The sequence below is a fragment of the Onychostoma macrolepis genome, chromosome 22 (assembly GCF_012432095.1).
Source record: "Onychostoma macrolepis isolate SWU-2019 chromosome 22, ASM1243209v1, whole genome shotgun sequence".
Lineage (NCBI taxonomy): Eukaryota > Metazoa > Chordata > Actinopteri > Cypriniformes > Cyprinidae > Onychostoma > Onychostoma macrolepis.
In genome coordinates this window covers 12,977,430-12,995,680 of record NC_081176.1, presented here as the reverse complement: position 1 = coordinate 12,995,680, position 18,251 = coordinate 12,977,430, and the positions used below count along the sequence as shown (strand labels likewise).

At 34.4% G+C, this 18,251-nt stretch overlaps 2 protein-coding genes, 1 long non-coding RNA gene and 1 pseudogene across 4 annotated transcripts in view; 2 read left to right on the top strand and 2 right to left on the bottom strand.

Annotated features, from left to right (window-relative positions):
* Positions 1-2,856, bottom strand: part of LOC131530904 (sacsin-like) — a 43,469-nt gene extending 40,613 nt beyond the window's left edge. The window contains 1 exon segment of the mRNA XM_058761413.1: positions 2,775-2,856. The gene's annotated coding sequence lies outside the window, so the exon portion shown is untranslated.
* The window catches only part of LOC131530993 (oocyte zinc finger protein XlCOF6-like), a 113,870-nt pseudogene that overhangs the window by 80,488 nt on the left and 15,131 nt on the right, over positions 1-18,251 (top strand).
* LOC131530921 (uncharacterized) lies at positions 6,276-9,122 on the top strand. The gene is made up of 3 exons (XR_009268546.1): positions 6,276-6,582; positions 7,065-7,115; positions 7,437-9,122. It is a non-coding gene; the product is annotated as an uncharacterized LOC131530921 (long non-coding RNA).
* On the bottom strand, positions 16,396-18,039 carry LOC131530917 (CD48 antigen-like). Of its 2 annotated transcripts, none has more exons than XM_058761451.1 (4): positions 17,985-18,039; positions 17,346-17,654; positions 16,850-17,260; positions 16,396-16,684 (listed from the first exon to the last, which is right to left on the bottom strand). In XM_058761451.1, the coding sequence occupies exons 1-4, from the start codon at positions 18,025-18,027 to the stop codon at positions 16,515-16,517; spliced, it is 933 nt and encodes a 310-aa protein (XP_058617434.1). In that variant the 5' UTR covers positions 18,028-18,039; the 3' UTR covers positions 16,396-16,514. The 2 variants fall into 2 exon arrangements, with proteins under 2 accessions (XP_058617434.1, XP_058617435.1); XM_058761452.1 differs by having other exon boundaries at positions 16,850-17,143.

Sequence of the window (18,251 nt, the reverse complement as noted above, 5' to 3'; positions counted from 1 at the left end):
ACCTGGAAGAGAACGTGTGTCACAAAACCAAGCTTCTGCTGGCCATTCTAGTCCTCTGACCTGAACCCTGTAGAAAATGAGTGGGTGAACTAATGAGAAGAAGCACCAGCATGGAGCTGAGAATCTAAAGGGTCTGGAGTGATTCTGGATGAAGGAATGGTCTCTGATCTGTTGTCAGGTGTTCAGGCATTATAGGAGAAAATTTAGAGCTGTTAAACTGACAAATGGAGGTTTCAAAAAGTATTGAATAAAAGGGTGCCTTTAACTGTGGCCAATGTGTATTAGATTACACATTTTAAATTCATATTATTCAATGAAAGGTTAGATTTTTGTGATTTTCTTTAAATAAAAGATCAAAAGGATTAACAATGCAGATAGATTTTCACAGCCTTCTTTGATCATATTTACCAAGGGTGCCGATATTTTTGGCCATGACTGTATGTTCTGGCTTTCATGTCTAAAGAATATAGAAAGAATAAAACAGTCTGCATGCACAATAAACTATAGTAAGATTTACTGATATCTAGTAAAGTGAAGTATTTATTTACATCTAGTAAAGTTTCTTACAGGTTTTAATAAAATTATATTTAATAATATTATTTGTCCAGTACATGCCTCAGGCTTGCATATTAATGTCAAATCACTTATCAGACTCCTCAGTAATCCTTGGCAAACTTCGACAATTGGTTGAACTGGCTCATTTGGTTATTTCTGAGTCAGACATGCTACTTCAGCTGCGTGTCTTCCTTCACCAACTCGAAACTAAAGTTCAATTAATTTGTTCCCAGTCTTGTGTTGTACAATGTGCAATTAAAAAAATTAGGAGTTCTATTTTGTGAACCCACTCAACCGGTTACTTCCCTGAGAACCAGCTCAAAAGAACTATTCGTTCAAGAATCAGATATACCGTTTCCCTGCAAGTTCTTTTGTTCAATTATTATTATTATTATTTTGTTTGTTTGCAAGTTTCAGTTATTTATTCCTAGTTTTATTTTTCATGTTTTGTTTCTCTAGTTATAATTTTTAACATCAGGTTTTATTTTGCCATGTTTCATTTAATATTTTCTCTCCTGTGCCATGTCTTATTACCTTGCGTTTTTTTCTTGTTCATTGTGAGTCTTGTGTTCATTCCTGCCCCGCCCTGTATCCTGAGGTTTCCTAGCCACTGACTCTCACTGCCTGGCAGCAAGACTGGTGTATCTTTCTGATACTTAAGTACTTAAGTGTCATGCCTCTGGCTCTGTGAGCCTCCGCCTAGAATCAAGACTGGTGCTACATCTCAGAAATCAAGCTTCTGGTTTTCGCCTGGTCTTCCCCACCATTTTCCCCCTTGGTGCTCCCTCTTCTTCCGCAGCCCTCAGGCCTGTTTTCACCCAGGACTGGTCTCAGTGGTCACCCTCCCTGCCTGTCATTGTGTTGTCTGCCCTGCTCTAGTGTTTGCAATGTATTTCACACCTCACTCTCCTTGTTTTACCTTGTGTACAGTCTTGTCAATAAAATACCATCACTACTCATTCTGCATCTGGGTCCTCTCTCTTGCATATCTGTGACAATATATTTCTTTATTTCTTATTGTTTCAAGTAGTTTCTGTCTTTAAAAATGATACATAAATTGCTAGTTACACAGTTTTTCTCTGCTTAAGGTTACATTTCATGTTAATTTTCACCTGTGTTAAAGAGAGTTAACCCAAAAATTAAAATGTTCTAAACCTGTATGGGTTTCTTTCTTCTGCTGAACATAAAAGAAGAAATTTTGAAGAATGTTCGTAATCAGACAGTTGATGATAGCCATTGACTTCCACAGTATTTATTTATTTATTTATTTGTTTGTTTGTTTATTTTTCCCATACTATGGAAGTCGATGGCTACCATTGACTGCCTGGTTACCAACATTGTTCAAAACATCTTGTTTTGCAATCATCGCATTTATATTGATATCATTTCTTTTAAGATTTTTTTTTTTTTTTTTTTAGTGTTATTGATTGTTTTTTTAAGAATATTTATGTTTCCCAGTAAACAATATAAAATCACTTGTGGACTATATGTAAGCATATGTATGTTATGTAAAGTAGCTTATCAGGTGCCATTAAAGGTTACACTTTATTTTGATAGTCCACTTTAGACATTCTACTAACTATAAGTAACTTTGTAACTACATGTCAACTAATTCTCATTAATTTGCAACTACATATCTACTAACTCTCAGAGTAGACTGTTAGGGTAGGTTTAGGGTTAGTAGAATAAGTTGCCAAATACTTGCAAAGTTTCTCATAGTCAGTATGTTGTATGTTGTGGACCCATCAAAATAAAGTGTTAGAAGATATTAAACAGACAGTCTACTAATACTCTAATGACTGCTAGTTGACATGTAGTTGCAGAGTTACTTACTGTTAGTAGAATGTCTGAAGTGGACTATTGAAATAAAGTGTTACCCCATTAAAAATAAATAAATAAATAAAAATAATAATAATAAAACCACATTTTGCAGAACTGCAAGCCAAACATCTAAACTTGAATGAAAGGAAGGAAAGATATTTATGCATAAATGGAAGTAGGCCTATAAACGTTAAGAAAGAGCATGCTGTAGACTAGTTGCTTATGCCTTGCATCAGCCAAATGTTAGTAAAGCCATTCAAACGATGAAATAGAAAAAAAAAGAAAGAAGAAAAAAAAAAGAACTGAATATACAGTTATATTATAATAGCCTATACTAAATATTATTAAAAATTGCAATTCAAAAACTCATGTAACTTCTGCATGAGGCTATCTCCTACCTTTGGTCCTTATGTGGTCATGATTATGCTTCCACTCGCACCTGCAGAATGAATGAAAAGCAATGAGAATGATTCAGTTAACCCCCCTAAGTGCACACAGTTGGTTTCTGTTCTCTGGAAAGAATCTGTTATGCGAAAATGAAACTTAACCTCCTCCTTCAAGTTCAGTGAGTGACTCAGAGAAAAAATGTAAGTAAACCTATGGAGCCTGGGAACTCACCAGTAGGGAAAAAATTTAAATAAAAAAAAAAAAAAAAATTAACTCGGTGGCAATTTGTCCCCTCAAACCGTACTCACAAATTCTTAAACTGTTCTCTCGGTTTAACAAATTGTGCCGACGGATTAATAAACCGTACCCACGAATTTACAATCCGTGCACTCAGTTTTTTCTAAACCGTGCCTTTGGTTTTTAAACCCTTAGGGCTACCGACAAATTCATAATCCGTGCGCACGCTTTCACAATCCATTCCCACAGGTTTGTAATCTGTAGCCTCCTGACGGACTCATTTTAGAAGAGCAGCAAGCTCCCAGGTGGCCTGCGTGTTAACGAATCTTACTGTAGCTACGTTGTTTTATTGTGTATTAAAGTGGAATCAAATTGTCTTAACTGCATGCTTACAGTGATTCTCTATCAGTTGTAGCGGGTACGAGGTGGACCGATTTAATAAGAATGATGTGCGTCAAAATCTTGTGTTTATTTGTGATAAACTTAGCATTTTATTATTATTGTCTACAGTGGCGTGCACAAGGGGGGCTCGAGCCCCTGCCCCTTTGAGGTCCGACGGTAAAGTGCCCTTGCGGTCCGGTGCCCCCGGTCTGCGATTTCTGCCGAGAGTAGGGGTGTTCGATATGACGATTTTTGATCGTGGACTATAAAAATGTCTCCACGATTTGCTTTTTTGAAGAAATATCGTAGTATCGTACTTCATCGCGCATTCTATCAGCTGCAGTTCTGGCGCCGCCGTCTCTATACTGTACAACGCCACATACATTCAGATCAGTGTTAACTCAGCGGTAGAGTTACTCTCACGGGACACTGCACTTATTCGCAGTCACCAAAGTACATTATCTGCATCTGCTTCAAAGACTTACTGGTTAAACATTTCATTCGTGTGCTGTTCTGACGAGCGCCTTTTCTGAGCACATACACCCAAAGCGCGTGCTCTAAAAAGCCCGTCAAACAGCGCCTGGTTACTGAACTAAGTTATGTTTTGTGCTAATACTGTCAAAACACACCAGGTTTATGTATAGACTCAGTTGGTTATGTGTAAAATGAAGGTAAACAGCTGAGAGAAACACATGCGTGCCTGTATATTAGATGCGTGCAGGTCTTAAAGGGACAGTACTAATTTAGTAGTACTACTAAAGATGCTGCCGACTGTAATTAAAGGGACAGTTCACCGTAAAATTTTAATTTTGTCATTATTTACTCACTCACATGTTGTCCCAAACCTGTATTAATTTCTTTCTTGCGCTGAACACAAAAGAAGATATTTTGAAGAATGTGGGTAACCAAACAGTTGCTGGTCCACACTGACTTTAACAGAAGGGAAAAAAATACTATGGAAGTCACTGTAGACCAGGAACTGTTTGGTTTTCCACATTCTTCAAAATAGCATTTATTTTCAGCAGAAGAAACTCGTTCAGGTTTAAAACAACTTTTGAGTGAGTAAATGAAGGTATAAAAATCAAACACTAGCCTATTTTAATTTTGGGGTGAATTATTCCTTTAATGTTAATAAAACACCAAACACAAAGAGAAACATCACTCAACATCATCTTTGCTCTCATTTTTTAATAACAAAGATAAAATAATGACAACGATTTTTATCTTCACCTACTTTGGCCTAAATATCCGCCATACTTTTTTATATTTTGTTACCTTGAAAGGCTTTGTCTTTATAATAGGGAAATTAGTTTGGCTGTACTGCTCAAACAACTTGGAAAATAGAAAATCCAACATGACAAAGAATTGTGATAATATTGTGAATCGTGATATTTCTAAAAAAAAAATCGTGATATTTTTGCCATATCGCCCACCCCTAGCTGAGGGGGACCAAACCCATACAAACCACCCCCTTTCCCCTGCCCCTCCGGAGGTCTGTGCACGCCACTGATTGTCTAATAAACCTGGATTATAGTTAATAAACTATGGCATTTAACTCTTCGTTTGCATTGAACATTCAGTGTCGTAACTTTGCAGATATTGTTTATGCTCAAACAGCAACATTACATACTAACTAACATTAAAAAAGTAAAATCGCAATCAATCACCCCTTTAAGTTAAATCTCTGAAGCATAATTTGGTATTTTGATGTGATGTTATGTAACTGGTTTAGTTCATCATATATATCTAGGGGCAGTCGTGGCCTAATGGTTAGCAAGTCAGACTTGTAACCTGAAGATTGTGAGTTCAAGTCTCAGGTCCGGTAGGGATTGTAGGTGGGGGGAGTGAGTGTACAGCCCTCTCTTCTACCCTCAATACCACGACTGAGGTGAGACCCCGAGCAAGGCACACTGAGCAGTGACATTTATTCCTTCATTCTAATTCAGTTTTTATTTAAATGTACTCAGCAAACCCAGGTGAAAAAGACGTAGTATTAAATGTATTAAAAATATACTTGAAATTCAAGTAGTATGTTTATAATACATTTGTATTCCCAACATGCTTATTTGAAGTGCATTAAAAATATACTGAATTGCATTTTAATATATTTCTAAAAAGTATACTAAAGTACTTTTGTATTAAATATATGCTTAGGTATACTTCTAAGAAATATGCTAAACAGAAGCATACTTTTAATGTGTTTATAAAAAGTGTACTAATACTTTGGTAATAAATATATGCTTAATTACACTTTTAAGGAATATAGTAAACACAAGCATACTTTTAGTGACGTTTTAGTGTATTTGCAAAAAACACACTTATGTTACTCTTACTTAAAATATATTTTATGTGTACTTTGTGTAAGAACATAACAAAATGATTACACTTTTAGTAGGTGTTTAATGTAATTTATATTGCAGTAGGCCTACACATGGTTATATTTTAAATATTTATGTATTTATAATTTTAATATTTGGAAAAGTACAATATTTTGAAAAACATTTTTTACATTTACAATGTACAAACCTTTGTCAAATATTATTAACCATTGCAGTATTTAAAATATGTTGTTTAATATGGGTTATGCTACTTTGGTTGATTAGGCTGTTGTTCATTACACCATACATTAATTGTAATAAGCTAGGTGTTTATAAACTTGTTCAAGCTTGACGCCTTTATTTTCTAATATACATTTCTGAAATTCCCACAAGGATTTCAACATCATATCTGAAATGAGAGAAAAAAAAAAAAACACATTTATTTGTGTTTAACACAGACTAAACCTGATTGGTTCCAGAGCCATTGAACGGCTCTGATTGGTTCGTATGATAATGTGCTCGCAGCAGAGAGCTTCGTAAATCAATTTTTTTTATTGAACAATTATTAATGTACAAACAACTTGGCAATGTCACTTCGTAAATCAATTATGATGTGCGTGCAGATGTCCCTTGAATGTGAATATAAGTCTAAATTTAAACAGTATTATAGAGTGATCGTGTCTCTTTAGGGCTCTTGGAGGAAATCACGCAATTCATATGGATTACTTTGGCGATGTTTTTTTGCGATGAACTTTTTGAAACGTGAACATCTTTGATGAATCTTTTCATCGGAGGGACATAATTACATCTCTCAGATTTCATTAAAATATCTCCGCTTTTCTTTCGAAGATGAACGTCTTAGATGGTTTGGAGCATCTTAAGGGTGAGTGATGGCAGAATTCAAATTGTTTTGGGGGGATTATGAAATTAATTAGAAAATATGTAAGGGATAATCAACGGCTAGCTGTGCATTAAACGATCTGAATGCAGGACGTGGAGGCGAAGAACCACCCGACGCGCAGCGGAGTGCATTCAGATCGTTTAATGCACAGCTAGCCGTTGATTATCTCGTTTATGCCGTGGTCATTTACCAGCATTCACATATTAAATATGTTAATAATATTTGTGCTGCAATATTTGACCGGAACGATAAAAATGACGGTTATTCGTCTGTATTACTATTCAACTGTAACTGTATGTTACTATGGTTACCAATGTTTATAGGAAGCGCATTAATATAGAACGTGATTAAACTGACCTGGAACTACCTGCAGTTCAACGAATTTAATCAACACCTGCCAGCCAATCAGAATCCAGTATTCAGACAGACCATGGCATAAAGCGGTATGTTCTTATTTTCACCAGCTTCTGCGAGCGTGTATGGTGTCTGCCTTCAGAACCTCACTGTGACTTCAGGTAAGATTTGTATTTAATTAACGTTATTTGTCTGTACCAGTCATGTTTTTGACAAATGCATTGGCAGAAAAAAAAAAAAAAATTAGTTAACATTAACATTCTTTTATTTGCAACATGAAGTGTATTTATTTCTGATTTCCTGAACAATTTGGCTTCATGTAATGAGGTTAATGATCTTTGAAAAACCATGATTATGAACATGCAATTACTTTGTCTTGAGCTGATCAGCAAACTGTGGTAGTGTTGGTTGATTGGTGTTTATATTTGTTCAAGCTTGACAACCTTATGACTTTATTTTCTAATATATATTTCTCATTACAGATAAGAACAAAGATTAAATTGTAAGAAGGGTTGCTTATAAGAGCATACAGTACATCTGAAACTGCTGAGACTGGTAAGGTTTTTGACTATATTTCCGACCAGGTACATTGTTCTGTCATTCTTAAATAGAAAACAAATCATCAATCATCATTTGCCTTTTTTGTGAATCAGGCCTAATAGAGGGGGATTCGGTCAATCTTGGAAGAAAAACGTTAGCAATGTGTCCATTCCAGGAGGCTAATTTGTGCTTCTTTTCAGTCATTCATGTAAAAATCTGTTATCTAATTTTGTTTCTGTTTCGTTTTTTTTCTAAAGCTGCAAGACACTACTGACTAGGCTGTGCCCAGGGGTCCGTTCTTCATACGTCGCTAACTCAGTTAGCTGGATTTGATTGTTGCCGATTTCGCTTGATCTTGGATCATTTGGTTCTTCGAAGCTCATCCCGGAGTTGTTGTAATAGCAACAGGTCCGTAAGCTTAAACCTGCTCAGGAGCAGGCTTATTTCATGTAAACAGGATTAGATCGCATCTTTTAAAGCAGAATTTATACTTATAATAGGCCCCAGCCACCGCTACTTTATTATAAGAGATAACTTGATCTCTAAGAAACTTTAATTAATGCTGTCACAACAAATCTGTTTCAAAGATAAAATTAAATGAACTGCTAATTACAACATTGAAGTAAAAATGTAAAGCCTGTACAAATACTAGAAATCACAAATATAAATAATTGGGAATCAAGTAAAAAAAATAATAAATAAATAAACTAAAAAATTTTAAAATACATTTATGTAGTTTTGTTCGCCTGGCTGTTTCCTTATAAAGGTCCAGAAATTTGTCAAGTTTTTCGTCAGGTGTCTTTAATGATATGATGTATCATTGCATTGCTGATCGTGGTTTCGAGGATCGATACATCTGCCCTTTTCAGGGAACACGAGAACGCGCAGTAATCTTAGATAACTTAATCCAGATATTTTAATCTAATTCGCAAATTCGTTTGAAGAACCAAATTAGCCAGAGATCAGTTATCAGGATTAGAAGATCTGGAATCTTTCAAATCATCTCAGATGTAATAAGCGACGTACGGAGAACGGGCCCCAGGTCTCCGGAACCTGCGACGACGCTCAGCTCCATCGGCCCTTAGTCTGCGGCTTCAGATCCACCAGCTCTGTCTCCATCAGTCGGCCCCCAGATGTCGGCAGCCACACCATCTACATCTTGGCTCCTCCCTCCCTCGACTCCGCCGTGTGTTGTCAGCTCTGGGATGCTCTGGGATGCTCAGGGTCTGTGCCATGTGCCAAACACCATCTAAGCCGCCAGGGCATCATCGTCATCCTCTCATCACCATCCCTTCACCATCTCCTTGTCCACCTCCAAAACCCCTCCATCCCTCCCTATTCTGTTGCTTGAACTTTATCATCTTCAGTCTTTGCACACACATCTATTCACTTTACATGTTTTTTTTTTCTTCAGAAAATTGCATTGTAATTTTTATTTATTCATTGATGTAAAATTCTTTACTTTTCAGTAATACAGGTATAACTGAAATGTTCTACAAATGGATAAGATGTCTCTTCCATAGCATTTCAGGCTTTTTTTCATTTATGTTTTTTGTATAATGTTTTAAAATGTACTTGATTATGTTTTTTAGTAATACAAAAATACTATGAACATACTTGTATTTCAAGTGCATTTTTAATACATTTAATAGTATGGTTTTTTTTTTGTTTTTCACCAAAGTATATATGCTGCTGTACTTTTTTAAATGTATTTCATGAATATTTGTAATGTACACAATATATAATACATTAAAGTTTTCTAAATATCAAAGTGTACGTGTGTGTATATATTGAAAAATATAATACTAATAAATATAATATAATATACTAGTAGTGTAATGCTAATGCATTTATAATAAGCTGAAATACAAAATGTACTTGAAGCACATTAAAACGATGCTTCAAATATACCTTACCTGTAGTTCATGAAGTATTAAAAGTACATTTTAAATGTATTTTTAAAAATACACTTAAATTGCACTAAATATACTTAAAGTGGTTCCAATTTAACACAATTTTAATATATTACAAATAGATTAAAATTGAACTTAAGCATATCTTGAAATACACTTAATATACTTAAAGTTGTTTCAAAATAACACATTTAATATGCAATTAGTACAGTATAATATAAATATATTAAGTGTGTCTAAAAAAGCACAATTTAAATATATTTCTTTTTCACCTGGGAACTCTCTGTTTAGTCTGTTTTAGGGAAGGTTACAACTTGAGATCAACATATTGTTTCAGAAATGCAAACAATTTAAAGATTGAAATTTTATTTTATTTTGGTTGGTTTTATGTTAAGTTAACTTTAAGAAAATAAATATGACTGTCTGTAATTAGATTATTAAATTGTTTTTTAAAAGCGGTAAATTATCTTTTTACAGACATGGGTTTGAATTAGAATCACTCAGTTTACACCCAGATGGTGCATTTACCTACTGACTCGGATCGATTTACCGCTAACCTGGGACAAATTGAGCCAAAGGAATAATTTTTTATAAGTAGGCATATTTTCAGAACCCTTTGTCACAGATGCATTCTGATCATTTAAAATGATAGAAAACATCCTAAAATCACTTTAGATACTTTCAGTGTACTTCTGCGTCATTTTCCCCTATCTTGAGGACCACATAAATGGCTCAGCTTACCCCACTCTCCCATACATTGAGATGGGAGACGTTGAGTATATGTTCATATGTTACAATTGTAAAGTTTGATTTTAGTTAGTTATTTGATGCTATTAAAATGGGTGTAATGCATGATTATGACACTAAACGTAGCATTCTTTGAATGTTGCTGATTAAATCGGTATATACCTGTCGATGTCATGGATTTTGTGGGATGAAATTAGCCAATCACAGCGGTGAGCATTTATCCATTTCTTCAAGAGGTAATGCCCCTTGAGATTAAACATGTGTTCGAGTTGATGCAGCGTGGCACAGACCAATCACTGTCTGACTTGAAGCAGTGTATGCCAGTTAGAAATTTTGTCAGACTTGAGATGGCGCAGACGCTACGTCACAGTGAAGTTTGCCATCAAAGCACCTTCATCTGTGATAAAGTATGCAAACACCATGTGAGCATCACAATGGGAAGCTAAAAGTGTCCAATTTGCCCCTCGGTTTTAACTTGATCTCACTGATCGGTCTGCGCAGTTTCAAGAGTTTTCTACTTTTGTGTTTTCTACTCAACTCTTTTCTGATGTGAAAATGAGGATGTAAAATGATAATCTTTACAAATATTGGGCCTTTTTTGGTGCAAAAAAGTACACTCAAAGACTTTGATAGCTTGATAAGTTGAAGCAGCATGTGTGGGTTTGAAAACCTGTGTGGTAACAACTTGAAGGCTTCAGGCAACTTATTCCAATACACAGTGGTCAGGCTCTGAGTCAGCAACAAAACTTTATACAAATAATATACATGATAATCAATGAAGAAAATATTGGTGTACAGCTGCATGAGTGTGTGTTCAGGTTTTGTATTCCGACTGATCAGACATGTCTGCATGTGCCATAAATTATTAATAATGCATGAAAAAAAGAACACAAAGGAAGAATGTTGAAAATCCTCAACTTTCTTACTTTCAACGATGTTAAAAGCTAACAAAAATGTGTTCTATTTTCTTGGAAACAATTAAATCTGCACACATTTTTACTTTCAAAATATTTTGGCTAGGTACTTAGACATTTCTTTAAATGTATATTTTACACAGTAAACTTTTACTTAGGTATATAGGATACTTTTTTTGTTTTTTTTGTTTTTACACCGTAGCATGAAATAAGCAGCAGCAACAAAATAAATAGAATTAAAAGTCCTATAGACAAATGTATATTTCATCACACGCCTGTCCTGTTTGAAAGGAATTTCAAATGTGACTCACTATTCTATATTTGTAAGCATTATAAGGATCTAAACAGGAAGGACACTCTTCTTGTTTGTCTTCTAAGTCAATAGAGCTGAGAGCTGAATTATTCTGTCACAGTCGTCGAGACCAGTTGTTCATGTTAATAAGGACTATGACAGGCAAAGCTGCTTCCCTCTGCTTCTGTCTTTTGCTCACGAAAGGTAAACGGCACTAGCCTTATTTTTAGTGTGTTCTTAATTCTCGTTTGTAAACTACACGTGGGGCTGGAGCCTTAAGTAACACTATAAATAGCTATTCTTGTTCAATGAGGACTGAGTTACATTTAAAAAGAAGACTTCCCAGCAATGATGGGATACTGGTGTTACTTGGTTAGAGTCTTATGTTTTAATATGTCAAGTGGGATTATTTGACTTGTAGGCCATAGATAAAAGTTTATCAGGCTCTAGTTTTTTGTAGTGCTTGGATCGGTAGAAACATATTTATTTATTTATTTAATAGGGAACTATTTGTTTGTGTTTATAAAGATATTGCTGATTTTGAGGAGTTTTGGTTAAATTCTCTCACGCAGGCATGATACACTGTGTATCTTCTTTAAAGGGATTTATATGGCAAAAAATTATACCATATAACAGGGATAGGCAACGTTGGGAGTGCCGCTGTCCTGCAGGGTTTTTTTAAAATTTTTTACTTTTTTTTACTTAAGGGTTGGAACTAACTCTGCAGGACATCAGCACTTCAAGACCGACGTCGCCTATCCTTGCCATAGTTTACGAAAGTCATGTTATAACATGTCAAACTGTACACTGGAAACGGTAAGAATAGTTCTTTTGGGATCGGGTTGATTTATGATCAAACTGGTTCACATAAAATCTGTGGCTTTGTTCATGAGGATCGTGGGCGTTGAAGCTTGACAGTCTGCAAAATTAGCGCAAGCAACAGGTACAAACCCGTTAGCCTATGACAGCATGCAATCTAGTGAAGCCTTTAACCTCTTTCACATGATATCCTTGATCTTTTTTTTTTTTTCCCAGGCTAGGTTGTTGGCGTATCCTAAAGCTGCATAGCCTACATATTTTCCACAAAAACTGAATGATGTGAATCAATGCAGCAATATTTTGCATGTGTGTTAAATGTCTGTGGATTTTAGGGTTACATTATAACAGCCCAAAAATAATTAGGAAGATAAAATAATTCAGAAGATTTGTTCAATAATATACTTGAATTATTATTATTGTAATTATTAATAGAATTATTGTGTGGGAAAGTTTTCTTCAAATTAAATTGATTGACCAGTTCTTTAAGTGTGCTATTGAGAATATTTCAGCAAGAGCAGTGTTTTAAATAGACATTTCTGAAATGTTTTTGAGATTGCATTTTTGATAGTTGCTGGTCTTCAATGTAGTTGCAAGTTGTAACTGTTCTGGGTGGTTGATGCATTGCTAGGCAATATAGAAGGACAGGTTTGATTTTATCCACTGTTGATGTCTCCATCTCACTGTACATATCACAAACTGACAGTAATTTGCTGGACAGTTATGTCACTTGGTGTTTGTATCATCTGGCCATCAGAGACATCAGAGACTAGATAGTTTTGCACTTGCTGTCACCTTATTTTTAACATAAGAGCGGAATAGCCATTTGGAAATTTAATATTATTATAATTTATTATCATAATCACAAACACACTGGTTTGTAGCACAAATTATTTGACCATTTACTGCATTTTTGTTTTTCCTACAGTTATTTACCTATCGTGACTAATAAATTGAATGTTCACACACATTTACATAAAATATCATCTTTCATATTGCAAAATAAGGTGGATAGATCAGCTGTAGGTTTTGTAAACAACTGGCTGTTCTTGAATCTTTTGATAATGTTGATAAAGGAAATATAGAGAGAGAGAGAGAGAGAGAGAGAGAGAGAGAGAGAGAGAGTCATAATAAGTAAGAGTTCTCTCATTCATAATCATTCTTTATTTAAAATAATCTGATTCATATTTAATCTTCTTGGTCTACTTTTTATGTTTACCTATAATTCTGGTTAAATAAGACAAAAATGCACACAGTAAAGGAAATATATTGAACAAATGTATAAAATATCTTGCAATTTTTGCAATGATCAGATACTGTATGTTTAACGTTAACAATTCAGACACTCGCTTTGCTGAAATCTACAGACAGAAGATTTATATAGATGCCACTAATACAACATTTGATAAAAGACTGCAGATGGACAGTCAAACTGGATCTGTGACCATCAGAAACATTATGGACTTTATAAATTACAGATCATCAACACCAAAATAATTTTTTATATTTTTATTTATGGTAAGTTGAAGATTTGAATTCATTTTGCATGCCCTCATTATATTCATGTCTTTGCATCTTGTTGTCCTAATTACGACTTTCTATTTAGTCACTATAATAAGTGCAAATAAAATGAAATGCTAAATGCTATACAGTTTTAGGCTTTTTGCACATTGTATAAATAAAAACAAATAGCACTTTGTTTACATGAAGTCATCATGTAAATGGTGATCCAGTAGATGCTTCTCACACAAAGTGTAAATTAAAGTAATACACTAATTGTATTAGGTCTGCTATCTAGGGGAGTTTGCAATAGTCAACACGTTTTTATTATACAAATGTTTGAAATAAAAATGCTCTCTACAGAATACCTCCCACAACTAACAAATCATGCAAATGCTGACTAGCAAAATTCAAATTCTGACTAGCAAATCAAGGTGTGAAATTATGGAAAAAATAAATAAATTACAAAATTAAAAATAAGCGTTTAAATTTGTTTCACCCAACCTTTCTTTAAAATTTAAACTATTGCTCATGTCTTTCTGAAGAAGTGAAACTCAACATGTTAGGTGACACCTTCCATCATCATGATTTATTTAAAACATTAATAACGGTAATGACTGTTTTCTCTGTGTATTACAGCACTGGATGGCCGTTCACATCTCATGATGGCAATAGCTATTATTCTAGTGCTGCTGGTGTTGTATGGAATTAGATTTGTGTCAAATAAAATGAATGTAATTTTTCAAGAAACTTATGAAAATATCAAGTGAAACTGAATAAAATGTCTTTGAAACTAAAAAATAAATAAATTACAGGCAAAATCTTTGACCTCGTTTTTAATACACTGCAGGTTAAAAAACAATTGGCAGCAAGAACATTCTTTGTGTGGGATATGTAATAAAATGAGCTTGATTGCCTGGTTGGAGTGAGACTTTCTTGACATCTGAATATCACAGTATAGTATTGTATTTCAAATGTAACAGCTCAACCTAATTAGACCCTATAATGCAAAAGAATCAAGAGCAATAAACACATATAATAAGAGAACACTGGACATTATACAATATTTCCAGTATTACAGTACTTTAATAATTAAACCTCAATATGACCTTTTTCTCTCGCGTTTTCTCATGCTCCTAAAAGCTTATGTTGACAGAGTAGTAGCAACAGATGAATACAGATTGAATTCAAAAACAAAACTCCTAACTTTATATCATTAAAATGAAATAGGAAGCCGCTAACAGACGCTCACATCCACACAGGCGCAAAGATACTGACGCCTTCACTTCCAGGTCAAGAAGCTGTCAATCAAAAACTCAGTAGCCAATGAGAACACACCGCTGTTAACCCCGCCCCCACGAGAGCTTTGTGCCAGAATGGCGAACGAAAACTTCAGAAGCGTAAATGAAATCTTCAGAATCGTAAACGAAAACTTTAGAAGCGTCAATGAAAACTCTGGAAGTGCATTTGTAAGTACAGATCAACGAATGAAAGATGAGAAAACAGTTGCAAAACCTGCAGTGTATTAAAAACGAGGTCAAAGATTTTGCCTGTAATTTATTTATTTTTTTGTTTCAAAGACATTTTATTCAGTTTCACTTGATATTTTCATACGTTTCTTTAAAAATTACATTCATTTTATTTGGCACAAATCTAATTCCATAGTGTTGCTGGTGCTGCTGGTGCAAAACCTTGCAGGTTTTATTTACTACCGAAAGTATAAGCAACCTGGAAATGAAGGCAAGTAAGTAAGGAATATTTTGTTAATTTAAAATGGTGATTAACAATTTTTTTTTTTTAATTAAAACTGTAAAGTATCATGAAGTAGAGATTCTTTATGCTGATACAGCATTCTGTGCACATCGGTTGAAGAGTACGGTAAGATGACTAACATTTCTGCCTGTATAAACCCTCAACCACTCAATTTATTTTTAATTGTGACTTTATTTTCTTGCAGGACGTCGATGCAGAGGATCACATTTAGTTGTTACTTAATTATTAAGACATGAATTTAGAATCCAAAATACTTTTTTGCATTCCCATTTGCTCAAATACCAAACCAAAAACTCCACAATAGTGTTTTCATGACTTTCAAATAAGGAACAAAAAAAAAAGAGAGAAAGACTGATAACAACAGCCAGAAGAGAGCATTATGTAAAATTTAGCGTCACTCCCATAGACACTGTATGAGAAACACCCTCACATTAGCATTAACTACTTTTTTTGTAATTTGATGCAAAGGTAATATAACACAAAGCATAGTGTTATAAATGTACATACATTAAATATATATATATATATATATATATATATATATATATATGTATATAAAACTTTGGAGGATTTACAATGCTGATGACTGTTGAAGTGCAGCATTACAGTCTTGTGAAATGGGTCCATTGTCTAATTTATGTTTAATGTGGAGTATTGTAGATATAAACCTCCCATTGGCACAACAGTGTTCAGAAGGTTTCCTGCTTGTTCTGTCTATTCTTTGCACTTTGTTATTTAGTTCCAATTAAGTTCATTTTTATATTGTCTTATTCTAATTTATATTTTGAACTTAGTTTGAAGCGCTAATTGATTGTTGGTTATTATGAATTATTTTCAATAATTCAATAATTTAATAAAGCATATCTATATACAGACATTTGCATCATAAGAATTAACAACATATATTCTTCAATTTCTCTTTTTTAATTTACAAAGAAGTGTTTTAAATGCAAATTGACATTGATATATGCAAAATTATACAGAAAAATTTGTAACTCTTAATCACAGTTGAAGGACAGTTGTTCAACTTCGCCACCTAGTGATCACATGAATATATACAACTGATCATTGAGGACCTGATGGTGATTGACCATTTCCTGGCTGTTTCCTCATTTTCTGTTCAACTTTTATGGATCTGAAGTGATCAACCAATACAGCAACAGCAGCCATGATCACCAGAGCAGAGACGACCAATCGGAACACAGCTTCAGTAAAACTACAACACTGGACAGAGCCTGAGAGAAGAAAAAAAAAAAACACTAAATCATTAGTGTACTTAATTCCTCAAAAAAGCTCATAGAAAATACATTCAAATATTATTAATTTAATGTATTTTTATGGAATGTTCCTTTATAATGCACCACTGCCTAGAAATTACTCTAGTATATGCAGTCACATACTTGAACATGGTTGACAAAGTTGCATGGTATTGAGATGTTTGGTCTGGTTGCTGATGGGATTGTTGATCACACAGCTGTAGGTGTTTTTCTCCTGATATTCCACCTCCAGAGGAAGAGAGAGACTGATGCTGAGATCAGACACACTGATGCTGGACAATAAACTGTTTCCTTTGTACCAGGAGAGAGTCACATGACTCACATTCACCACTGAACACAGCAGCACACATCTGGACACTGAAGATGACGATGAACATTGTGAAGAGTTGCTGATAATCTCAGGTACTGGTAAAGGAGCTGGAAAAGATGAGGAAGATATAGGAAGCATGATGAGGCGGGACTCACCTCGATCACTTGGAGTTTGACTCGCTTCGATTTCTGCGACTGTTGTGATAACCATAGTTTTAACAGGTGCTTTAAAAACAAAGCCAAACTAATTAAAGAGACCACCAAATTCACATAAGAGAAAAAGACAATGTGACGGTGATATTTAACTCACCATCGACAATAACTCTGAATATCTCTTGCGAGGTCCTTCTGGAGCGGCCGATAGACGCTGTATAATATCCAGAGTCAGTGAATCTGATGTTTTTGATGGTCAGAGATCCAGTCGGATGCATCTTCAGTCTATCTCTGAATCTCTCATCAGCATATGTATAGAGGCTGTGTTTATTGACTTCAGCAATATGTGATTCACCAAACTTCCACGTTATGGCATCTTTTCTCTGAATGTTAGTAAAATCAGTGTCTAGAGTGACAGCATCTCCCTCCATCACCGATATAATCTTTATTGCATCTGCTTTGACATCTGTAACATATTTATATAAAATATGTAAATACAATTTTGGCTTGAGAGTCAACAGAGCTGATAAACAAAATTTTTTTTTTTTTTAAAAAAGGAAGTGTTGGACAGGACGTGTTTTATTCTTATTTCTAGAAATAATTGAATCTTAATCATAATTTTTCATTGCATATTCATAAATCTTGCAGTTATTGCTAACTGCAACACAAGATCTTGATAGCATGATGACAGCCAATAGAGATACCAGACAGCCAAGAGACTCGTCAATATACTTCTTCAATAAAGACAAAACACAGTAATTAAAAGCAGAATAAAAATATTTTAAAATACACTCACCATGAATGCATATAAAACAAGACAACAAGCTCCACAGGAACATATTTCAGTGACTTCAGCAGAGCACAAAAAAACAAACAAAAAAAAAAACTGATAACCTTCTTGCTGTTATGAGAGGGTTTCCACTAAATATGACCACAAGATTAGAATCACTGGGCGCTCAACAATCTCTGACTGATCATACTTTTATTTACACAGAATATTATCAGACTGAAGGTTTAGTCTCAGATTGTCATTATCACACACACACACTGCAACAACTGAAAC